At 40.2% G+C, this 25561-nt stretch overlaps 2 protein-coding genes across 3 annotated transcripts in view; one reads left to right on the top strand and one right to left on the bottom strand.

Moving 5' to 3' along the window:
- Positions 1-3116: 3116 nt before the first annotated feature.
- On the bottom strand, positions 3117-10671 carry Orc6 (origin recognition complex subunit 6). 2 transcript variants are annotated; one of them, XM_036187835.1, is made up of 7 exons: positions 10369-10671; positions 9280-9409; positions 7974-8137; positions 7444-7533; positions 5433-5545; positions 4742-4810; positions 3117-3562 (listed from the first exon to the last, which is right to left on the bottom strand). In XM_036187835.1, the coding sequence occupies exons 1-7, from the start codon at positions 10431-10433 to the stop codon at positions 3426-3428; spliced, it is 768 nt and encodes a 255-aa protein (XP_036043728.1). In that variant the 5' UTR covers positions 10434-10671; the 3' UTR covers positions 3117-3425. The 2 variants fall into 2 exon arrangements, with proteins under 2 accessions (XP_036043728.1, XP_036043729.1); XM_036187836.1 differs by lacking the exon at positions 7444-7533.
- Positions 10672-10769: 98 nt separating this feature from the next.
- Positions 10770-25561, top strand: part of Vps35 (VPS35 retromer complex component) — a 39504-nt gene continuing 24712 nt past the window's right edge. Inside the window, exons 1-5 of the mRNA XM_036187834.1 lie at positions 10770-10869; positions 16011-16109; positions 20654-20750; positions 22612-22735; positions 24063-24245. Of these exons, the coding sequence (XP_036043727.1) occupies positions 10867-10869; positions 16011-16109; positions 20654-20750; positions 22612-22735; positions 24063-24245 (506 nt within the window). The 5' untranslated portion in view covers positions 10770-10866. The remainder of the gene's footprint in view (positions 10870-16010; positions 16110-20653; positions 20751-22611; positions 22736-24062; positions 24246-25561) is intronic.

Here is a 25561-nt window from a genome sequence, read left to right as displayed (position 1 = left end):
AAAGAACTAAAAAAAAAATTGGGCATCAAGAAAAAAGAACCCAATTAAAAAAGGGATATTAAACCGAAAGTTCCTCAAAAGATGAAAAACGAACGGCTGAGAAACACTGAAAGAAATGTTCAACATTCTTAATTATAGGGAAATGCAAATCAAAACTACTTTGAGATTTTACTTTACACCAGTCAGAATGGCTAAGATCAATAAAACAAATAACAACTCATGCTGGTAAAGATGTGTGGTAAGGGGAACACTCATCCACCGCTGGTGGTAGTGCAAATTTGTACACCCACTATGGAAATCAGTGTGGCAGTTTCTCAGGAAGCTGGGAATAGATCTAGCTCAAGATTCAGCTCTACCACTCTTGGCATATATGCAAAGGACTCTACCTCCCACTACAGAGACATTTATTCATCCATATTCATTGCTGCTCTGTTCATAATAGCCAGAAATTAGAAACAGCCTAATGTCCATCAACAGATGATAAAAACATGATACATTTGCACAATGGAATATTATTCAGCTATTAAAACCAAATAACCAAAATTGTGAAATTCACAGGTAGATGGATGGACTAAGGGGGAAAAATCACCCTGAGTGAGGTAGCCAGACTGAAAAAGGCAATATGTTTTCTTTTATATGTTGATGTTAGTGCTTAAGCCTTTCATAAGCACACTACAATCCTTATAATCAGAGGGGTTAGATATAGAGTAAGGGACTAGGGAGGAGGAGAGTATTTCCCAACAAAGGGGAAATAGAATATATAGTTATGGAGAGATGGGAGAGATTACAGTGGGACGATTAAATGGGGGAGGGAAATGGTGAAGAGAGGCTAGGGAGCGGGTAAAAGGAGGAACAACTAACACTAAGGGTCTTTTGAGGGGTCATATGGAAATCTACTACAGTAAAAGCTTCTTAAAATATATACATATAAAAAAGAAATCTAAATGGAGTCACCAAATAATGGGAAAGACAATGCCCCAACTAGACATCTTTCCTCACCAAGTGAAACCTCTAGTACCAAGAATGAGCTACATCTAATTGAGTTATTGGCCAAAGGTGCCCCATGGGAACCCCTATACAACCTGGGCTATTGCCAATGCTATTGGTTGTTCTCCACAAACTGATGGTAAGGCTTTATTTCTGAAGACAACTCATATCTCATTATGTAGAAGTCAAACTGGTGCCTTCACTTCTGACTCTGCACACTACCACAGGAGAAAGGTGAATACCAACCCAGCTATACTCCTCCTTCTACAGTGTTGACCTGCCTGCATGATACACTGATGCAATAGTGGCAGAAATGTTGTGGGAGTAACCAACCACTATCTGATTGAATTTAAGGCCCACTCCATGACATAGAACCCATGCCTCACACTGTCCAGGTGGGCAAGAATCTGAGACCAGATAGACCATGGGCCTAGGGGAAAACCAAATACTATTTATTGCTCTGCTAAAGGAACAGAGCAATAAAATGATTCCTAACGGTATTCTGCTACACCCATAGATCAATATCTCATCCAGCCATCATCAGAGAAGCTTCCTCCTGCAGTATAAGGGAATTAATAGAGAACCACAACTAGACAATGTGCAGAGAGACCTTGGAACACTGTCCTAAATGGGTTGTCTTTATTCAACCCCTCCCCTCAGGTCTCAGGGAGCTATGAGAAAAAGGAGGCAGAGATTTTAAGTGCCAGAAATGGATGACACCAAGGAATGGTGTCTTACAGACACAACAGGACTGATAAAATATGAACTCACAGAGACTATGGCAACATGCACAGGACCTGCAGGTCTAAGCCAGATGGGGTCCTTGATGAGAGGGAAAGGTGGGCATAAGCTCCCATTCATAACAACAAAAAACTATTTCAATTTGACAATTGCAAAGGAAGAATTTCTTCCTCCAATGAGTCTCACTATCTGCACATAAAGGTGGACCCCATGCCCAGGAGATGGCCAACACAAATCTAACACCATGTTATTTTTATACATTTTCTTTTGTCTCATATAATGCTTTGTTTGGACTTTTTTTTTTTTTATTTTTTTTTTTATCTTGCTGATATTTTGCTTGTATATTCCGGCTTCTGACTTTGTGTTTTTATGGGCTTTGTGTATGTCTTTATTTCTTGTGCTTTTTGTTTTCTGTAGAAAGGTGTGGATCTGGATGGGTGGGAAGATGGAGATCTGGGAGATGAAGAAGGGGAAATGTGTGATCAGAATATATTGTATGAAGTTATATTCAATAAAAGGAATACATTTACATAGCTTCTTTCATAGTGTTAAAGGGTTTACTAAGGTTAAATTTTTAAGTGTATGGATATCAAAGAAATAAACTTTGGTGCATTGTCTAATGCATAACATGGTGCTAATATGTAATTATGTCAGGCCTCTGTAAAGTTTAAATTTATTCATTATTTCTTCACAGCAGATATTGTACTACATGCATGAAAATGCACTGGGGTCTGATATACCTCCCAGCTATTCTAGGCAGCATTGAGACAGGTCTTCATGTATCCTACACTGGCTTTAAACCCATTATGTAGTTGAGGATGACTGTGAACTTCTGATTCTGCCTTCTGTTCCTAAGCGCTGTGATTACTGGGGTGCACTATGCCTGGTGTTATGCAGCACTGGTAACCAAATTCAGGCCTTTGAGCACGACAGTCATTCTAGCAACTGAGCCACATCCATAGCCAAAGCAGTACCTTTTAATATCCACTTTATAGATAGAGCAAACAGAAGTTAATTGTATTTGTTCAAGTGGCAAAGTAGAGTGGGTTTTAAACCCAGGAAGTCTGAGTCTGGGTTCCAGGTAGTAGTAGGGCTCAGTACACATGGGATTTTTCTTCATTTGAGTAGATACAGATTTCGGCCTAATAAAGATTACTCAATGTTGAGAACTGCAACTCAAATGCATATAAAAATCACATTTACTGGGTTGGAGAGATATTTCAGTGCTTAAAAGCACCAGGGTTTGAGTCACAGCACCAACTGACAGCTCAGACTGTCTGTAACTCTAGTCTAAGTGGACCCAGCACCCTTTTCTGGCCTCCACTGGCACCAGACACACATGTGGTACAAACTACATGCAGGGAAAACACTCATAAACACAAAACAAGTGAATCTTAAAAAAATAAACATTTATTAACTTAGGCTCTATAACACTGATTTAGTGAAATAAAATAAAAACACAAAAAACAAGTAAAATGTCTGAGATGCCTTTCAGCTTGAAATGTGTGTTCTAGGTTAAGTCAGGAGACTTCCTTAAGCTTAACACAGAGAAGCAAAATGGTCCCATTTCCATCCAGAGTCTACGGAGGTGCTATGGTTGATCTATTTCCACATGAAGTGCCCAGTACTAGTGTCTTTCATATTGAGACAATCCTTAGCATGCCTGGTATACAAGTTTAGATGAATCCTCACGCCCTTCATCTTCGAGACTCTGCGGTGGCTGTTTGAGCTTTGGCAGCATTTTCCAAAATCTTCCTTTTCCATTCTTCATAATCCTGTGTCAGACCTTCATCTTTCATTGCTTTATGTGGGGTTTCTATTACTTCTTCTATTTCTATAAGGGAAAGTTATCAAAAGTAATTTCAAACTTATGTTTACAAATGGCATAAAAGTATAAATTAAAAGTATCTACTTCAATTAAGGTAAAAGAATAAGACTAAGTGAAATGTAACATGACAAATTTTGCTTTTCTTTCTCTTACATGCTAAGTGTTCTAAGACACTGAACAACAGTTTGTATCTCAAGTAATCCCATCACAAACATTATGAAGTAGGTGCTAACATTAATCAGGTCTTACAGATTAGAAAACTGAAGCTGTTAGCATCAGATTATCTTTATAGTTAGAGTTCCTATGTAAGTAACTAGAACTTAATTTGAAAAAATATTTTTAGGGGAAAAAAAAAGTAGTCAATCACAAGTTACTTTTCTGGTTACCCAAATAGGGACCTCACACTAGACCATACTTAAAGCAAACGAGTAGTTTGACTCGTTCAGATCTTTTCTATTCTTTTAATTTCAATCTGTTAGGACTTGCTGTTCATATACTAGGTAGAGTTCTCTGAACCAGTTTTGAGTTTGCCCAATTTATGAATCGGTCTCTGTTTGAATTCTCTTTGATTTGCCTAAGAAAGTTAACAGTGACAAAGCAGGATATGAATCCTGGCAGCTCAGCTACCCACACTCACACACACTGCTTTGACAAGGTCTCACTGTGTGGACCTGGCTGGTCTAGAACTTGCTTTGTAGACCAGACTGGCCTTGAACTCTTGAGTGCTGGTATTAAAGGAGTAACAGAGTGCTGAGATTAAAGATGTTTATCACCATGCTTGTACTGCATATACTTTCAAAAATTAGGAATATTTTTATTTTTGGCCACTTTAGATATATTTTTACTTACACTTCTGTTACTTCCATTTAATCATCCTTAAAAGGCTGTTTTTTTTTTGTTGTTGTGAGATGATATCAATGTGTAGCTCATGGTGGAATTCACTATACAGACAAGCTGACCTTGAATTTACAGCAAGCCCCTTGTGTCAATCCTTTGAGTGCTAGGATTACAGGTGTGTACAACCACACCTGGCTTGAAAAACAGGTCTTATCAAGAGTTAGTGGTCAGATTTTTCTCTAGTGCTGGCTCTTGTCATGCAAACTGTTAGGAGTACCACAGTATTGCTGGCTGCATAAATTATACCGCACCAATTTCAACACCAGCCAGCTAGGATGCCCTACCTACCTTTTGCTGGTGGTTCAACCATGGACTTCTTTTTCTTCAGTGCTGGACTAGCTAAATCTCGAGAGTCTCCTTTCAGAAAAGGAAAACGTGGTTTCAAGGTTAATTTTTATTCAATTTTATTATTTAGTCATATAGGTCCTTAGGGGGATCATAGAAATTCAAAACCCAGGGGAGCAAATTGAGATGAAGAAAAAGCAGATAATCTTGCTGCTCTCTTTTCTGGGTGTTTCTTTTGTTAGACATGAGAATCACTTCCACCCCAGCTTATGTACACAGAAGCTGGCATTTAACATTGGAGTCTCTTTGTTTTGAGACAGGGTTTCATTATGTAGTGCTGGCTGACCTGGAACTCAATCTGTAGACCAGGCTGGCATCAAACACAGAGTTTTGTCTGCCTCTGCATCCTGAATGCTAGGATAACTGCCTGGCTGACACTGATGTTTCTTTCTTTCTTTCTTTCTTTCTTTTTTTTTTTAGTTGAGAATCGAATGCAGGGCCTTGCGCTTGCTAGGCAAGTGCTCTACTACTGAGCTAAATCCCCAACCTGACAATGATGTTTCTTAAAGAATATATTTTCTAGTCATGGATCTGTACTTTCTAAGGTACTAAACCACCATGTTTGAAGAACTGACCTGTCAATTTTCTCATGAAAGAATTCATAAATCAGCATTTTCAACTACAGAATACTTACTGTTAATCTGCTGCCCAATCTTCTCTAACTGCTTACATAGCCGATCAAATATTGCTTTTTTCACACCAGATGTAGTTATCATTTTGGTTTTATCCACTTTTAGCTTCAGAATTCTAAAAAACAATTTCATAAATTTGCTTTTTTCAATATCACCAAGTTTCTCAGCAAATCAACCAGATTATAAACTTACTTTTTGCCCACACTTTACTAAGATTCTCCAGCTATCTAGATTTCCTTTTATTCTCAAGGTCATTAGCTAGAAGCTTGTAAATTTGCTCTTATTGAACTGGGAGCTAAAATGCATCTGTTCTGCAATAAAATGGGGCAACTAAAGCCATCTGTTGTAGAGTGTCATGCCTCTTAGACAATACCAATTTGCAGAACTTCCTTTGAGAATGATTCTACTTATAAAGGAGAGTCATCTCTCTTTGCCCCACTCTCAAAGCCCAAAACTGCTCATATTCCTCTAGAGCAATCAATTAAAAATAAAACAAACCAACTGAGGCTGGAGAGATGGCTCAGTGGTTAAGAGCACTAGCTATTCTTTAAGAGGGCCTGGGTTCAATTCCAACACCCACATTGTAGCTCACAACCACCTGTAACTCTAATGCCCTCCACAGGCAGCACATTTGTGGCACACACATACACACACACACCCCTCCACCAAGACAATTGACCATTTCTTGCTCAATTTAATATAATTTCAAGAACGGAGTTATTTGACTATTTTCAGTTCCTGTAACATCAACTACACTCCTTCTTTGTACACTCACATTCCCTGGTTGAATTAAAAGGATATTATCTATGAATGGCAACCACTCTTAGTTATGTTGCTAATCAAGCCAAATATAACCCCCCCCCCAAAAAAGGGACCAGATAGTGAGAAATACATTCTTTTTTTTTTAAAAAACAAAGTCTTTATTTATTTAAGATTTATTTGCTATGTATACAGTATTCTGCTTACATGTGTCCCTGCATGCCAGAAGAGGGCACCAGATCTCATTACAGGCGGTTGTGAGCCACCATGTAGTTGCTGGAAATTGAACTCAGGACCTCTGGAAGGGCAGTCGGTGCTCTTAACCACTGAACCATCTCTCCAGCCCGAGAAATACATTCTTTAATAGACCATTACATATTTTTTTCTGTAGAAAGTTCTCTCAAAAGGTGAAATAACACAACTTCAAAGATCTAAGAAATTATTAGTATTTCATGGTAATAATTCAATATGTATGCTGACAACTAAATATTTTGATGATTTAAACGTAAGAATTTATTTCAGAAATGTTTTATACTCAAATGAACAGTTGTACTTGAAAATCAAACATGACTACTGTCTTGACAGATTTTATCACTTACAAAAAGCAGGGTCTGAAATGATAATACCTTGCTTATATACATGGTTGCCCCTTGGCAGGAAAACTTCTTGAAACACTAGTTTTAAGCTGGCAGCTATATTATCAGCTAATCTAAGAATCTGATCACCAGGCCACAAACCATAGTGTTACAGGTTTGGAGTAGAAAATGTGCTGAGCTGAAGTCAGTGAAATCAGAAGGGGTGTCGTGTCGTTCCCCCCGCCCATTCGAGACAGGGTTTCTCTGTAGCTTTGCGCCTTTCCTGGAACTCACTCTGCAGCCCAGGCTGGCCTTGACCTCATAGAGATCTACCTGTCTCTGCCTCCCAAGTGCTGGGATTAAAGGTGTGCACCACAACCGCCCAGCTCAGAAGTATTCTTTAGGGCATGAAAACTCACATATGGGCAAAATTTTCCTATGGTAAAAGAACACTAGACTAGATCCATGTGTTGCGGTGCACACACACTTGAAATCTCAGAATTTGGGAGTCTGAGACACAAGGATTACCATGAGTTTAAGGCTATCCTAAGATACACAGTGACTTTCAGTCCAGCATAGACTACACAGCAAAATTCTGTCTTAAAAAAACCACAATACTCCCCCTACCCTCTGCCCCTGGAAAAACAAAACAAACAAAACAAAACAAAGCAACACTTACTTGCATGCTGAAAGTAGTGCAGCTGTGGTGAAAAGTGGCCTGGACAAGTCCAGATCTGTTCGCTGTGTTTCAGTAAGACTAGACTCATAGCTAGGAGACAGCAATGTTTGTGGAATTATTTGTCATAAAGTATTATTTCAAAGGGGCTGAAAATGCAATGAAACAATTTAGCAAACACAAAACTTACTTGTAGTCTCCTCTGGCTTCCAACTTGAATTGTCCTGAGCAATAGCTTTGTTTTTTGACTGAGCTGGAACAATGGACTCAGACTGATTTTTTTTTTTTTTTTTTTTAAAATATTGATTTAGGAGCTAGAAAAACAGTTCAGTGGCTAAGAGCACTTGTTGCTCTTACAGGGCACCTGGGTTCAGTTCCCAGCGTTCACATGGTGGCTCACAACCATCCCTAACTCCAGTCCACCTGATGTTCTCTTCTGACCTGAGAGCACCAGGCATGCATGTGGTGCAGACATACATGCAGGCAAACACTTATACACATAAAATAAATAAATCTTTAAAAATTATACATACCTTTGCAGTATCTTTGAAGCCATGGTCACTGCTTCTGTACAGCTGAACTGTACAGCTAGGTCTCTTATTCCAATATTTGAATTTAATCCCAGTAAACACTCAAAAGATTTAAGACAGCTCTGATACATCTTCTTGTTCAAGCCAGAGAGCTTAATTAAATAAGCCTTTGAAAGGAAAAACATACAAATTTTAAGTTCAATATATTATTATCCTTAAATATTAAGTGGTATTAAAAATCATCAATCACACCAAGCAGTCTACTATTTCCAAGAACTTTAAAAATGTTTAAACAGTATTGCTTGTCTCAGCTTTGCAAATATCCAGAGGGAGACACATATATGTGATTACGGAGGCAATGTGCAAATTACTGGAAAAATAAGGGAAGTATTGAGAGTAGTGTGAGGAAGGTGTGTGTCTGGAAGAAAGGGGAGAAGAGTAGGACACTCCACCACAGTAGGGATCCAACTCCATCTGGGGGAAGCTGGGGCGTCATAAAAGATATGACAGCAAAGTAGAGTCACACTAAGACAAAAGGGAACTTGGCAGAGGAGAATCGAGGAGGGGAGTGTTGTAGTCACAAAATTACAAGTCACTAAGTGACTTTAGCTTGAGGTCAGGGTAAAAGAAACCAAAGAGATGGACAACAACAGAAAGTTAATAGAGCTTTAATGAATACATCAATTATGACACAAGTACTGTTAGATACAATACATAGAGATAGATAGTGACTCTAGTCATAATAATCCAGTAAAAGACATTTTTTATCCTCGTTTCATGGATGAAGAAACTGGTAGCTCACAGAGTTAATGAATAGTACTAACATTTGGTTTCAAATGTGTGACTCTTTCTGACTCTAAAATTCTAAAACATTAAGGATTTTGAGAAGGCCTGGTCCAACTGTGAGAATTAATTTCAACTATCAATTTGAGGTCTAGATTCACTTGGAAGAAGAGCCTCTGGGCATGCCTATGGGGGATTATGTCGATTGGATTAGTAGGGGTGGGAAGACAGACTTGCTCACTGTGGGTGGCATACTTTCCTGCCACAGGATCCTGGACTGTCTGAAAAGGAGAAAGTGAACTGAGTACAAAACAATGACTTCCTAACTGTAGCTGCCATGTAGAGTCTTCAAGTTGCTTTGATTTCTGTGCCAGGATAGATTGTACCCTTGAATTGTCAGCTAGAAACCTTCTCCTGTGAGCTGCTTTAATCATGAAAAGAAACGGAGCCGACCACAAGAAGATTAAAATGAAACAAAGAAGAGTGAGTGTCATATCAGGTCATTCAGATGATGGAACCTACTTACTCTATCCAAGGGGCACTTCATGCAGGAAGCTGCAAGGTCCAGGCATATGACAGCACTGCTGGTTTCTGAGCTGTGTGCAGACAGACCGGTACACCTCACCTTAGACAGTCGTAGGTACTCCTCTGCTTTCCTGGATATAAAGGCAATACATTCACTAAAATTGTTCCAGACCTTTGTCCCAACACTTAGGCAAAGAACTGAAAGCAGCAGATGGACTCCTTCCTACCCCACTTAACTTTTGTGCAAGTTCATATGGGGCCTAGAATTCACATCCTTTGGGGAGGTAAAGTTCTTTAAAGTTCTTTAAAGTTCTTAAGCGCCGTGTCCAAGCGCTTTTAAAGAAAAGTGAATTCAAGTCTCCTCAAACAATTCTTCTCCTTCCAACATTACTTGAAGAAGTGTAAAGAGCTGAAGGCAGGCAGGTTTGAGCAAATCAAATCCTTTCTTTCTCTTCCTTGAATGAGTGGTTCTCAGTTTTGGAGGCGTGTGAAAACAGTTCTGAGTCCCATCCCATTTCTGGTCAGTAGCCCTGGGAGGAAGCTTACGGACTTTTTATTTCTAACAAGATGATGCTGTTGCTGTGGCGGATTCAGGTCCACATTTACGAACCGCTATTTTATTAATCACGAGTCCTATCTTCAAACCTATTTAGAGCGCCTTTCCTTCCCTTCCCTCACCTCACCGGGTGCTGAGACTCGCGGACCAGTTCCGCTCTGTTCGCTTGCCTGCAATGACGTCACTCCATCGACAGATCACACAAATGTCCTCCCAATCCCAAAGGCTTCTGAAAACCGAGGCTGTCTGGGCCACTCCTGCCACATTTCCCCACTCTGTACTGTACTCTACCTTACCCTTGCCATTTACAGTCATTTCCTCGGGGTCCGTCCTGCGTGTCTGGCTCACCGCTCTCAACAGGTTCTGGAACCTGAGAAATGACCAGCGGTTCACCCCGACTGCTTCCTTTTCCGACCAGTGCATCCCGCAGAGCTAGCCGACTGCAAACGCCCTCTGAAGTCATCTCCCACAAGCCAACAGCCTGAAGGGCCGCCCGAGTCAGGGACGTATCCCAGCACGCACGGCCGCACTCACCTCAGGACACCCGGCTCCGCAAGGCCGAGGCGCGGGGCGAGGCGCCGCACCAGCTCCGACTCCATAGCTCGAAGAAACGCGCGCGAAACGCAGACGGTCAGAGCGCTGAGACCACCCCCGGCGCGTCCAGATTGGCCACAAGAAAAATGAGACCGTCCCACAACCAATCCTGGACTTCCTTCTGCGCAAGTGCACTCGAGGGTGCGCTGGTGCGGGAGACGAGAACGAGCCCAGGGCTTTAGCGCAGTACTCCTTCTCCTGCCGCGAACCCGGTAACTACGGCCTCCCTCCCTGCCGTCCCTAGCGCCCCGCCCCGTCCACTACACACCGCCCTCTGCCTCTCTTCCCAAACCACGCGAGACTTGAAGTGGACCAATCGAAAAGCCGCTACCAGCTGAGGGCGGGGCTAGAGAGGGCGGGGCTCGGGAGGCCGCGTCACCTGACGGCGGGCGGCTCCGGCAGAGTAGGCTCTGCTGCTTGCGGGTCCCCGGAGTCACCATGGTGAGTGAGAGCAGGCAGTGGGCCGGTGGGTTGCCCGGGTCGCAGTCCTCGCTTCTCCCAGCGGACGGGAGCCTGGCGGGCAGAGTGGGGCCTCTGCGTTCCCATCGAGGCCCGTCCCAGCTGGGCTGGGCCTGCGGGCTGGGGCGCGGGCTGGGAAGGCCGCGAGTAGGCTGCGGTGGGCTGCGGTGGGCGGTGGCGCTGGCTTTGGTCTTTGCCCTGATGAGACCTGGCGGCCGCTCTGACGAGTGTCTTGGGCTGGAGGGTGTGGGTGTCGGCGGAGGCCTGCGGCAGCCTCTTGTATGGGCGTCCCAGGTCTGCGGCCCCAAATGTGGAGTTGAGGATGTGAGCAGCGGCTGAGCTTTGGGCTGGCGCTGTGGCCGGGACGCGCCCAGATGGTGCAGTTCCACCTTTGTGCTCGGCTGTGCTCGCGGGCCCCACGGCGTTTCTCTACTAGACGTGTCTTTCAGAGGGGCCGCAGTGGGCCCCCGGCCTTCCGTGGCCGCATAGCCCCCGATCTTGTGTCTGTCAGCGAATTCTAGGGACCTGTTCGCGTGAGTTTCCCGAAGGACTCATGCTTTCTTTCTCTGAACCCAACCACCAGAAAGGAGACCACTTTACCTTTCTCATTTGTTCACCGAGGACTCTAGCTCATTGCTGGGAGCGATCATTCTCCTTTGGGTTTCTCGTGATGGTGGCACGTCATGGTGCGGCACTAGCCTTATGAACATGAACTTCCTCAAAATTAGAATCCTGTCTCTTTTCCACAGGGCATGTTGTCACTAGCATTTAGTGTAATCTGCTCTGAACAGATAATGTTTTTGGATGCTGGTATGCTTACGTCCGTTTTGATTATTTCAGTATCCATTCTTTGTATTCAGAATTCTATATTTCACTTTTAAGTGTGTTAATAGGAAAAACCAGTATTAAATCTTTTTGTTGTTGATTTTTTGGAGTGGGGGTTGGAGATGATCTTGCTAGTCTCGGACCAGCCTACTATTCATGGTCAGCGTCCTCTGTTCTAGCTTGCTGAGTTCTGAACTTTTGCTCCCATAATTTGCTAAATCTTTGATGTGTACTATTTAATATAATACTTTGTCTTACAAGATGATTTTTTTTTTCCCTCAGAAGTTTTACAGTCCGGATTTTGTACATAACCAGTGTGACGTTTTAACTTTAGAATTTGCTTTTTTTTAACACTTACTAGTTGGCATCGTGTTTAATTACACAAAGCATTTGAGGATACCCTACAGAGTCCATTTTATGTGCCGGGCGAACCAGGGTTGGAGCACAGTTTTACTGGACAACGAAACCTAGGTATCAGTTCTGTCGTAGGCAGTTTTTAGGAGTTGAACCAGGTACTTAGTCTCTCCCAGTCTCACTTTTGCATCTAGAAACAAGTGTTGATCTCGTTGGCACTTTACTCCTAGAAATCCAGAGTCCAGTTCAACTAACCACACATCTGGGGGAGGAGACATGCTTTTGAAACATACTGTAGTATAGTACTTTGGGGTTATGGTGGGAAAGACTTGTGTCAGGAGCTTGGGGACGACCTTGGGAGGTGATGTGAACAGATTCTGGGGAGAATAGCCAGGAATTCTCAACAAGGAGAAAAGAGAATATTGCTATTTAATGTTCATAGTGTGCTCCATCATAAGACTTTTGGGGTATTGCTAAGTTAGTGTATGTATGGAATTCAAAGTGGAGGAGATTTTGTTGTTTGCTTTTTTTTCTTTTTGCAGTTCTGGGGATTGGACCCAAAGTCCTCAGCCTGCTAGACACAAACTCCAACACAAACTCCCCAGCCCAAATTGTTTTAAAGTTCTGTCCACTCATCATCCTTAATTCTCTTTAAAGTATTAATTTGTTTTTTGTCACCAGTTTTAAATACCATTTTCATCAACATGATCAAACTCAGTGTCTTAGCCAGGCGGCGGTTGTGCATGCCTTTAATCCTAACACTTGGGAGGCAGAGCCTGGTGGATCTCTGTGAGTTCCGAGGCCAGCCTGGTCTACAGAGCGAGATCCAGGACAGGCACCAAAACTACTCAGAGAAACCCTGTCTTGAAAAACCAAAAAGAAAAATAAAATTCAATGTCTTTAAGGGATTAGTTTTCATTTTCCTATTGCTTTATGTTGTATTGTCATATTACATCTGCACTTGTAAGTGGGAAAATTGACCAACAAATAGGTTCCTGTAACCAGTAGAGGTAATTGCTTTCATCTAAAGAATATACTAATGCTTATGAAGTTTTTATTACTAAGTTACACATTCAGAACTTTATGTGTGCTATTTTATTTTTCTAGTCTTTACCAAAATGTGTGACCTCATATATCCCATTTTATAGCTGTATAATAAAGCTTATTTATACACAGTAATCAAAGCTGAAAAACAGTATATCTCTATAGGTGAATGAATCAATACATGTATATGTAAATATATATACACATATACACATGCATGCATATACATATACACACATACAGTCTTTAAAAAGAGGGAAATTCTGACAAATGCTTTCATATAGATGAACTTTGGACATAACTCTAAATGAAGTAAGCCAGACACAATAGGAAAAATACTGTGTAATCCCATGTATATAAGGTACCTATAATAGTAAAATTGCTTATCTGAGGGACATTGGAATATATGGGAGTGTTGCTAACTAACAACACTCATACAACATACATATATGGAGACTGATTTACTTGGAGGACTAGCCAATGTGTAGTAAATTTTATTGAGTTTGAGTCTAGGGATGTGGCTCAGTTCTGCCTAGCATGTGTGAAGCCTTCAGGTTGTAGCCACAGCATCATATAAACCCGGACAGAGTAGCATGTGCTTGTAATCCCAGCACTAGGGAAATAGAGATGGGAAGATCAGAAGTTCAGGGCCATCCTCAGCTACAAAGTGAGTTCAAGGCTAGCCGAGGCTACATCAGACTCTGACACAAGAAAAAACATTTTTCATTCATTTGGAATCTTTTTTAGCCTTGTTTTGTTTTTTGGTCTTTCTTTTCTTTTTCTTTTTAACAGGGTTTTACTCTGTAGCTGGGGCTGGCCTTGAACCTGTAATCTTCAACCTCCTGGATTATAGGCATGGTTATAGGCATGAGCTGTCATGCCTAGTTTAAGTCTAAATCCTTAAATGCTACTTTCCTTTTTACTTCTGGAAAAAGCATTTTATGCTAATATTTCTCCTATATTAGTGTTTCTTTAAAGTTAAGACACTTGTTTTCTTTTGAAATTCATTTATAATTAAAATAAGTATTTTGATTAGAAAATTAATGATGTGTATGTGTGTTATTATGTGCATGTTAATGCCTGTGGAGGCCAGAGGTGTTGGGTTCCCTGGAGCCGGTTATAATTGTTTGTGAGTTACCTAGTATGTGGGGACTAAGAATTGAACTCAGGTCTTCTGCAGGAGCACTGAGCACTCTTAACTACTGGGCTATCCCTTTAGCCCCTTATTTATGATTTTGGAAAAGAGACAGTTGTGGGGAAAACTCATTTTACTAGTTTATTAGCAAAAACAGTATGAAGAGGTGGATGACATTGCTCATTACTCAGTTTTTTCTTTATTAAAAATCAAACCAAGACAACGTTTTTAATCCAAAATTAAACTAAAACAAAGCTTTTAGGTTTTATAAACCAATGTATTTCAGAAGTGGATTTTTTTTTTTTTTTTTTTTGCTGTTTAATCTGAAGTGTTTTTTTTTGATTGTCTTAGATTTGAAACATGAAATTTTACTTTCATGTTTATGTATAAATCCTTCCACCTTTTCTAATTCATTATGTAGAGAGATTCTTTTCCTCTAGTCAGTCTTAAAATTTTTAAATGAAATTTATATAAAGTAAACAAGTCAGTGGTTTTTGATACATTCCCTTCTGTTCCAAAATATTTTCTTTACCTCAAAAGAAAGTTTTGTACTCATTAATTGGTGATTTGCTTACCTTTTCTCCTTTAAATTAGTAGATCTGTTTAAGGTATTTCATATAAATGGAGTCTTACAGCATGCATTTATGTCAGACTTCTTTCATTTAGTGTAATGTTTTCTAGGTTTTTTTTATATAATATGCATGTTTCAATACTAGAGATCTTTCTATGGCTTAACAATAGCCTATTGTGCATATTTACTGCTTATCCATTAATCTGGTTAGTTATATTTTAAATCATATATATGATCAGAAAGGTCTAGAATCAGCTAATCTGTGTAGTGAACATTTATGAAACACATTGTGTGTACTGGATCTCAAACACATGATTATATATAATTACATGTTAGGCATGCTGTGGTGGTAATGTAAATATGGTGTTATTTAACATGAAATATTGGTTAATTCTACTTGACAGGGAGAATGAGTTCATTTTGCAAGCAGTTTTGCTGATGGCATAGAGGAATAGATTTACTTTGTTCTTTTGCTGTTTATCTGTATTTTTGAAGTAGGTATTTGAGGAGACTATCTTTACCATTTTCTATTGTAAGTCACTAACAATTCCAGCTATTTTATTCCAAGTTGTTTGGTTTTTGTTATGAGGGAGGGGGATGTGTTCTTATAAACTTATTTCTTGGTGTAAAAGTAGTTAAAATGTAGATGAAAGTAGTTGAGAGGGAAAGAGAAGTTCTTAAAATTTTGGATTGTACTAGACTTACCATAAGAAATAGCTTGGGTAAACAGCTATGCTCCAGTGAATGTAGAGCACCATTAGCAGAACATAGCCATAAATTACCACCACGAGTTTTTTTTTGATGCCAGATAATTTTTATTTTGGGTTTTTTTTTTTTGTTGTTGTTGTTGTTGGTTTTTTTTTTTTTTTTTGGTCATTTTGGGACAGGGTCTCACCATGCGTCACTTGCTGCTGTCCTGGAACTCACTCTGTAGCCCAGGCTGTCCTCGAACTCACAGAGATCCACCTGCCTCTGCCTCCCGAGTGCTGGGGTTAAAGGCGTGCGCCACCATACTGGCCTGAGGCCAGAATTTTGAGTCAGTTCAACTGACAAATTAGATATAGAGCTGGAATGAACCTTATATAAAGATTTGGAAAAGAGTTTTGACTAGAACTACAGAAATAACTTTTTTTTCCGACTAGGAGAAAGTGCTTATGAGCCACTAATGAAAGTATTTTTAAATGTTCATTTCAGCCTACAACACAGCAGTCACCCCAGGATGAGCAGGAAAAACTCTTGGATGAAGCCATCCAGGCTGTGAAAGTTCAATCATTCCAGATGAAAAGATGCCTGGTAAGAGGGGGAATGGGAGAGATACAGTGGTATACTGCAGATTCCTAAGCAAGCATCTCCATTTCTAAAATTAAGTATCACTACTGCTTTTTGGTCCATCTCATCACCAGTAACTGTCTCAATTCATCTGTGCTTAGCACTGTACATACTTTTGAACAGAAAGCCCTGCTTCTCCAAATAGTGTGTATGCCTAGTGACTGTAAACTCAGGGGAAAGAGAGATCCTGACTTTTAGTTACACCTTGCCACATTAGCATCTAATCCAAATATCTGACCCTCTTTGGTTTTGTACCTTAGACTTGGAAAATTTAACATATTATGGGGGTCAGTAAATACTTCATGAGTGAATGTATTTGAATGCCTCAATTTGAATTATTCCATTATGGTTTTTTTTGCCTGAGTATCCTGAGAACTTTTGAATATGTACTTTTATTGAAGGAACTAGCTTAAAAACTATACTTAAAGATACATGTGGTGGTGTTGATTCTGGAGGCAGAAGAGGAACAAGAACTTGAAGCCACTTCTGGTTTACATATGAGATCCTTAAAACATGAAGACAGAAATTACACACCCTGTTTATAGGTTTTTATAGTCTAAAGATGGGAATACTCTGTATAGATCCTGTGTTAACGATTAAAGAATTGAACCAAGGGGTTGGGATTTAGCTCAGTGGTAGAGCGCTTACCTAGCAAGCACAAGGCCCTGGGTTCAATCCTCAGCTCCACATAAAAAAACAAAACAAGACAAGACAAAACAAAACAAAGAATTGAACCAAATAGGCAGGTACTTTCAGCTATAAATTGTTAGAGTGATATTTTAAAGTGTCTTATATTTCCATGGATGTATGTGGTATGTGGTATGTGTGTATGCAGTCCAGAGGTTGATGCCAGCTGTTTTCTTCAGTTGCTTTCCATCTCATTGATAATTTCAATTTCACACATATATATACACTAAACTTAATTTTGGTTATTTTTGATTTTTGTGTGACCCATTACCCATTCTTATCCCACTGAATTCCTTCTTTCTCTTCTATTTTGGTGCCCCCCCTTTTTTTTGACCCACTGAGTTTAATTATGTAGATTTACCTGACTGAGTGTGGAGTTGCATCCCAGAACATGAGCAACTTGTCAGCTACACTACTGAAGAAAATGGTATACTCTCTCCCAGGACCCATTAAAACCCATGGTCCCTCAGTGAGCATTGGAACATTATGAGCCCTTCCCCCGTGTGGGGTGAAACAGACAGATCTAATATCTCACAGGTACTCAGAACTGCAGTGAATGTAATGGCCATATTAGGGTCACAAGACACCAATTTCAGCACTCCTGCCCAACTTCTGACTCTTACATTCTTTTCACCCTCTTTTGAGATGTTCTGTGAGACTTGGGGACAGGATGGAGCATTCCATAGTCACTTTGGCCGGTGTGAGTCTCTGTATTAACCTCCCTTACCATTAAATGAAGTTTCTCTGATGAAGGTAGAGAGCTGTACTAATCTGTTAAGTATGATTATAAATATATAGAAGGCGGTTTGATTATGTTAAGCAAAATAGTAGTAGTAGGTTTTCCTTAAGAACCTGTGCCCTTCCAGCTGGCTTATTTCTTTTAAGATTTTTTTTTTTTATGTGTATGAGTGCTTTATCTGCTTGTATGTATATGTACCTTTGTGTGTACCTGGTGCTTGTAGAGATGACAAGAGGATATCTGATCCCCTGAAACTGGAGTTACAGATGATTGTGAGCTGCCATATAGGTGCTAGGGACTGAACCCAGGTTCTGTACAAGCACAGTGCTCTTAATAGCTACAGTCATGAGTTCTCAAGGTTATAGTACTGTGGAGAGGACCTTAAATTCAATTAAGAAGTAGTTAGTTACACTTATAGCATGGTTTCTCTTATACCAATGGGTACATCTTGCCAGAATAGTTATTGTCATAGCTTGAAAGATTTCCATCTGGATAAGATTGTTGATGACTTTCTTCTCCTAGTATCACACCCTCTGGTACTAGGAAAGGTAGCCAGTTGAGAGGAAGCTTTCTGTTCAGTTATAGCTTGGTTTTCCCAAGTACTGCAGTGGGAGTGTGTGGTCTCTTTAGCAGTAGGGTCTTATTGTCAAGTTCTGGTGGGAAAAACATAAACAATGATAATAGCTTATATTGTTTGGGAGGCATCTGGGACCTCCCTGACCAACATTCATAGGAAGATCTCCTAAACCTGGCTTAGGATTTTTGTTTAGTCATCTGTGGCTTCTGGGAGGAGCATTATTTCCCCGTGTAGTGTACCCCAGTTAAACTCTTCATAAAAACTACATACCCTTAGCTGGGCAGTGGTGGCTCACGCCTTTAATCCCAGCACTCAGGAGGCAGCGCCGGGCAGAGCTCTGTGGGTTCAAGGCCAGCCTGGTCTACAGAATGAGATCCAGAACAGGCACCAAAACTACCCTGTCTGGAAAAAAACAAAAAACAAACAAAACTCCTACATATTCTTAAATAAGCTTATAAATAATAGGTTACCATGTGGCTTCTCCATACATCCTTTTTGTTAGCTATTCCTTATTACTTCCTTCTTCATCCTTCCCTCCTGTCTCGTCCCTTTCCTCAGTGGTTCTCAACCTGTGGGTCACAACTCTTTGGGAATTGAACAACCCTTTCATGGGGGTTTCCAAAGACCATCAGAAAACACAGATATTTACATTATGATTCATAACAGTAGCAAAATTACAGTTATGTAGTAGCAACAAAAAAAATTTTATGGTTGGGGGGTCACAACATGAGGAACTGTTTTAAAAGGTTACAACATTAGGAAGGTTGAGAACCACTGCCTTATTTATGTAAATCTTCCCTACCCCCATTATTCTCTTTATACTGTCATATCTCGTTGTTCTACTGTTCCCTTCCCTTAAGGCTTTTCTGCCTTCTACTCCCTTCACCCTTACCACCACCATAAAGCCCCTTTCTAGTTTCTTAGCTTCTATAGGTATTCCTGGTTAACACTTAAATCTAAAGATTCAGATCTAGAATCCATATATGAGAAATAATAGGCAATATTTTTGTCTTTCTGGGTGTTGTTACCTTTCTCGGCATGATTTTTTTTTTCCCAGATCCATCTATTTACCTGCAAACTTCATTCTTCTTTACATAAGCTGAATAAAATTCCACTCTGCATATATGTGCCACATTTTCATTATTCACTCATCAGAAAGGAAATAGAGCTAAGTGGAGACCAGCTTTGGCAGGAGTCTCAACAAGCTTTATGAACTTACATGGTGATCTGGTGTAGGGGCTGAAGTTCTAGGGCCTATCTATATGTTGTGTGTGTGTGTGTGTGTGTGTGTGTGTGTGTGTGTGTGTGTGTGTTATTTTGCCTGCATGTATATTTGTGTGCAACATGTGTACCTGGTTCCCTCGGAGGCCAGAAGAGGATGTTGGAGTCCTTAGAACTGGAATTACAGACATTTGTGAGCTGTCATGTGGATACTGGGAATTGAACCTTGGAAGAGCAGCAAGTGTTCTTAACTTCTGTGCCATCCCTCTAGCCCTTTGTTTTCTTCTTGACCTCAGAGTATGCCACTGGCGGTGGGATTCCAAGTCTCCATACTTTTTCTGATCTCAGAATACAACCAGTAACGGGAACCTAAGTCCTGGCACCATCTGTGTCCTTAGATCATGACTGGCAGTGAGTTCCTAAGTCTTTGCACACTACCTGGCTTCAGATCATGACAGCTTCTGGGACCCTACGTCCTGATTTTCCTCTCTGATCTCAGAGTGTGACTGACAGCAGCAGGGTCCTAAGTACCAGTGGCCCTTTCTCACCTCTCTTTCCATCTTTTTGAGATGCTGGAGCTCACTTCATTAGGCTAGACTGCCTGTGAGCTCCAGAGATCTGCTGTGCCTTCCTCCTTAAGGTGGATTACGGATGTGTGCTGCTACACCCAGCTTTTACCTGGTGGTGGGGACCCAAATGCAGCCCTATACTTGCACAGGAAGCACTTTACGCTCTGAGCTATCTCTCTGGCCCTGTTCCTTATGTGTTCTAAACCTTAATAGTCTCACGTGTCTTACTGTTTTGGCTTTCTTATGGATAAATTCAGAAAGAAAAGTAAATGTTTTGGAATAGAAAATGGGTTTTTTTCTTGCTTGTTTCTCTTTCTGAGCATGGATAATGTTTCTTACTGTGTTTCAAAAACTGTATCTGTGAGTGGAGTGGGGCAGCGTATGGTGGTTATAAAGCTTTGAAGAAAACAAAGAAAGACTTACATGAATAGTCACTACAGAAGCTGCAAAGATACTTATCTTGCTGAAGAAACTTAGCAACTCTATGAAACATACAGTCTTAGTTATGGAGGCCTTGTAAGCTTTGAGGCCCTGGTGAGGAATTAGGCTTTTTTTTTTCTTGAGAGACTTGTGAAGTTGATTTTTATGTAACTAAAATAAGTGCTATAGACTCTTAAAACTATGTAACAGATCTTTGGCTAAATAGAACCAAGATAAATGTTTAGCTAAATTAAGCAATTAAGCATTCTCATCAATTCTCTTGCTATTTCTGTAGGACAAAAACAAGCTGATGGATGCTCTGAAACATGCCTCTAATATGCTTGGAGAACTCCGGACTTCTATGTTGTCACCAAAGAGCTACTATGAACTTTGTATCTTTTGAATGTTGACGGGTAAACATTTGGGTCATATTTGTTTCTTGATAGGCCAGTTCTGTTGTAGTTGCTGGATTTTTTTTTTTTTTTTTTAAAGTAGAACCAATGCAGATTTATTAAGGAAAAGTGAGAGAAGAACTCTTGAGAGTGGGAAGGCCTCCAAGGAAGAATACCCCATAGTTTTAATTTATTTTTTAAGATTTATTTTCCTTTTTTATGTGTGAGTGTTTTGACTGCATATGTGTATGTATGTGCACCACACTCGTGACTAGTGCCTGCAAAGGCCAGAACAAACATCAGATCCCCTGGAACTGGAGTCACAGATGGTTGTAAACCACTGTGTGGATACGGAACTTGAACCCAGGACCTCTAGAAGAGCAACCAGGGCTGCTGTTGCTGCTCCTCCTCCTCCTCTTTTTAAAAACGGTTTCTTATTTCTTAGCCCAGCCTAACCTCAAACCCAAAGCAGTCCTCCTGCCTCAACCTGCTGGAGTCAATTATTCTATTAATTTTTTAGACAAAATAGTCCTCCTCTAGGCAGATACTCTAAACAAGAAAAGAAAAAGTTGCTTTCAGAGTACCCTTCTTTTAAAATAAGCATTAATTCCTCCCCAACTTTTTTTTTCAGCGTTGGCTATTGACCTTAATATTAGGCAGGCAGTCTTCCAGTTGAACTAAACCCATCCCTATATGCTTAAGTTTCTCTAAATAGATTGCTCTTATATCTCAACTTTTGAAAAATATTGAGGCTATTAATTGTTTTCTGGATTTTGTTGTTGGTTGTTAGTTTTGAGGCAAGCTCTTGCTGTGTAGCCTTGCTTGGTCTCTTAAATCACAGTAATCCTACTGCATCTGCCTGTTGTGTGCTGGGATTATGGATGCATGCCACCATGCCTGGCAGTGCCCCTGCCGCCCCCTTTAAGTGATGAGACTGGTCTTGAATTCTTAGGTTCAACTGATCCTGTCTTCAGCTTCCCAAGTAGCTGGGAGATTCTATTTATTTATTTATTTATTCATTCATTCATTTATTTTTTATTTATGCATTTATTTATGTAGAGACAGTGTATTATAGTATAGCTCAGACTGGCTTTGAACTCTCTGTCCTGCTTGAGTGCTAGTTTCAACATGTGCTACTACACCAGCCTGAACATTTTTTAAATTTATTTTTTATGTGTATGACTATTTGCCAATATGTATGTATGTGCATCAAATGCACACTAGTGTCCAGGGTGGTCAGAAGAGGGTATTTCATTTCCTGGAATGGTATGGTTAGGTATGGTTGTGAGCCATCATGTGGATACTGGGAATTGAACCCAAGTCCTCTGCAAGAGCAGCAGGTGTTTTAAGCTGCTGAACCATCTCTACAGCCCAGCAAATCTTTATTTTACTGTTTTATTTTTTTGCGCTGAGGATCAAACCCAGGACCTTGCTCTTGCTAGGCAAACGCTCTACCACTGAGCTAAATCCCCAACCCACACAAATCTTTATTTTAAAGTAATAAAAGCCAACTGAAATTCTGTCTTCCTTTTAAACATTTATTATTAGAAGCCAGAACTTTAAATGCCTTCCAGTGGGTTTTCTTTTGAACTCATGATCCTGTAGCTGTAACTTCATGAGTAGCTGGGGTTATAGGCATGTACCTCGATGCCAGGAGTCTAGAAGTGTGTGCATTTTACTGTTGGTTTTGATGGTGGGGGAAATTGAACACAAGGTCTTCCTTGTGAGACATAAATGTTGGCACTGCTGAGCTATATCATTAGCCCTGCCCAATAGTTTTAATAATTCTGACAAGTAGTTGTGGAGTTTTTGTTTTTTTATTGATTTACCTTTATTCTTCATCCTTAATCATAATTAAAAGATATGGCTATTTCTGATGAACTGCACTACTTGGAGGTCTATCTGACTGACGAGTTTGCTAAAGGAAGAAAAGTGGCAGACCTCTATGAACTTGTACAGTATGCTGGAAACATTATTCCCAGGCTGTAAGTAATCCAAGCCTTTCATGTCTACACTTTTGAGGCTTTGTGTTGGGCATTATAGTGGTCAGTGAAGTCTTACCTGATGAACAGTTACTGTTGTTACTCATCTTTGCATTTCTTGCCTAAAGTAGTATCTTTTTTTTTCTTTTTGGAAATCTGTCTCTTTTTTTAGACAGCATCTCATTACCTTGAATTCACGACCCTTCTGGCTCAGTCTCCCAGATGCTGGGAATATAGGTGTGAGATACCATGACTAGCTAACATTGGCTTTATTAAAAAGACAGACATGGTGGCATATGCCTGTAATCCAGTGCTTGGAGGTAGAGGCATTGTTGCAAGTTGAAGGGCAGCCTGGTTTACATAGCAAGTAACCAAGTCTGCTGGAGCTACATAGTGGGAAAGAGTGGATGTGTGTATGGGAGAATCAAAAAGAAAAAGAAAATCAGTAGTTGTTCTCACAAGCAACCATGGTTACCATAGTCTAAGAATATCAAATAGCAAAATCCTAGAAGTAATTTAGTTTCAAATTGTGCACTGTTCTAAGTAGCGTGCTAAAACTTATTGTTCCCTTGGGGTGTGAATCGTCCTTTGTTGAGCACAGTGTTATGTTATCCACCCTTTAGTCACTTAGCAGCCCTCTTGTTGGAACAGGTGTGCTGCTGAGACGGCCAGTGCTACCTCAGCTTCACTCTCTACTCTGCTCTCATGACACAGTCATGTTAGCTCGCATCATTGCCAGAATGGTGTGTGCAGCAGAGTAAGATAAAGCTACCTTTTGTAATGAACAAATAACAAACACAGAGCTGTCCAGTTGGTCACTGCTTTGTCACTGTGACTAATACAGCCATAAGTGTGTATGTACAGGGGAAAATAATGATACATATTAGCTTCAAGTTCAGTTGTCAGCTAGGTATCTTAGGTCATAGTCTTCATGGACTGACCACTGGGATCAGTCAGTGATACTGTTTTTTTGTCAAATATTTTTAGTAGTTACATTAAAAGTCAGATGATTTTCTTTCCATAAACAATACTGTTGCTGGGCGGTGGTGGCACACGCCTTTAATCCCAGCACTCGGGAGGCAGAGCCAGGCGGATCTCTGTGAGTTTGAGGCCAGCCTGGGCTACCAAGTGAGTTCCAGGAAAGGCACAAAGCTACACAGAGAAACCCTGTCTCGGAAAAACAAACAAACAAACAAACAGAAAAAAACCAACAAAACCAATACTGTTGAAGATAACATAGGTTCTGTCTTGATTATTTAACACATGTGTAGTATATTTGGACAATCAAGTTTTCACATATCTCTGATCAATGTTTTCTTACCTCTCCTAGTTATCTGCTGATCACAGTTGGAGTTGTATATGTCAAGTCATTTCCTCAGTCCAGGAAAGATATTTTGAAAGATTTGGTAGAAATGTGCCGTGGTGTTCAGCATCCACTGAGGGGTTTGTTTCTTCGAAATTATCTTCTTCAGTGTACTAGGAACATTTTACCTGATGAAGGAGAGCCAACAGAGTAAGTAATCTTGGTTTAGTTGTAGTGTTGTTGTTTTTTCTTTCCCCCATAATAAAGTATCCAAAAATTGTAGAGAAGTATACAGAAGTAAGAATGTAGCATTTTGTATCTAGATTTTCATTGAGATATAGAACTAATTCAGTATGTATGGTATGAGGCAAAATGTATTCATATTCAAATATATATTTGGAAAAAAATCTTTGGGTTAGAATCTGCTTTTTGTTTTTTTGTTTTTTCAAGACAGGGTTTCTCTGTGTAGTTTTGGTGCCTGTCCTGGATCTTACTCTTCAGTTGGCCTTGAACTCACAGGGATCCACCTGGCTCTGCCTCCTGAGTGCTGGGATTAAAGGCATGAGCCACCACCATGTGGCTAGAATCTGCTTTTTAAAATTTAATACTTGTTTTGTCTTGAGACAGGATTTTGCTTTGTATCCTTGAGTAGCTGGTTCTCACTGTGTAGCCCAGGCTGGCCTTTTAAAGTGGTGGGATTACAGGCATCTAACATAGTTTATAACGTTTACCCATTACATTATATAATCTTTGTAAGTATGACTTTTAAAGGTGTTAATTATTTAAAAATAATAATAATTTATGGAGACTTCTGTTTCTTTTGTGGTCTCTATTCTAGCATTAAAATCCATGACACTTTTTTTTTCACAGCAATGGCAGATAGTCAGCTAGGTGTAGTGAACTTTTTATGTGATGGGTCCCTGGATTGAAGAACCAATAAGTTCCTTTTATTTACACTATATCTGTTTTTTTAAATTTCTAAGACAAATCAGTAGTTTTTAGTATCTGCCTCCGGCCCTTTAACAATACATTATTTTGTGTGTAATGATGTGTATGTGTGGGAATGTGTGCCATGGTGTGCGTATGGAGGTCAGAGAATAACTTTATGGGGTTGGTTCTTCTACCTTTAACATGGGTTCTGGGAACCCAATTCAAACCACTAGGCTTGCATAACAAGTGCCTCTACCCTCTGGACCACCTTACACCTTTCCATTCTTTATTTGGAAACAGACTCTCACCATATAACACATGCTTGCTGGAGCTTGTAGTCTTCTTGCCTTTGCCTCCCAAATGCCCATGTTACAGGTGTGTGTCGCCATGCCAAGGATCATTTACTTATAATAATAATAATAATAAAAGCAATGTGTGACAGCAAAGTAAAACTACAGAAAAGATTTATTGGTATACAGAGAGGACGCTGCTATTTTTGCGTTATTATAAATTGACTCTGGCCAGGCGGTGGTGGCGCACACCTTTAATCCCAGCACTCAGGAGGCAGAGGCTGGCGAATCTCTGTGAGTTCAAGG

The sequence above is a fragment of the Onychomys torridus genome, chromosome 5 (assembly GCF_903995425.1).
Source record: "Onychomys torridus chromosome 5, mOncTor1.1, whole genome shotgun sequence".
Lineage (NCBI taxonomy): Eukaryota > Metazoa > Chordata > Mammalia > Rodentia > Cricetidae > Onychomys > Onychomys torridus.
The sequence above is the reverse complement of the archived record's forward strand: the minus strand, read 5'-3'. Positions and strand labels throughout refer to the sequence as shown.

Coding starts and splice junctions, on each gene's coding strand:
- Orc6 (XM_036187835.1), bottom strand. CDS start 10,433: ATGGAGTCGGAGCTGGTGCGGCGCCTCGCCCCGCGCCTCGGCCTTGCG. Junction 4,811..5,432: donor GATTGGGCAGCAGATTAACA/GTAAGTATTCTG, acceptor CTTTTCTGAAAG/GAGACTCTCGAGATTTAGCT. Junction 3,563..4,741: donor GGTTGAACCACCAGCAAAAG/GTAGGTAGGGCA, acceptor TTTCCCTTATAG/AAATAGAAGAAGTAATAGAA.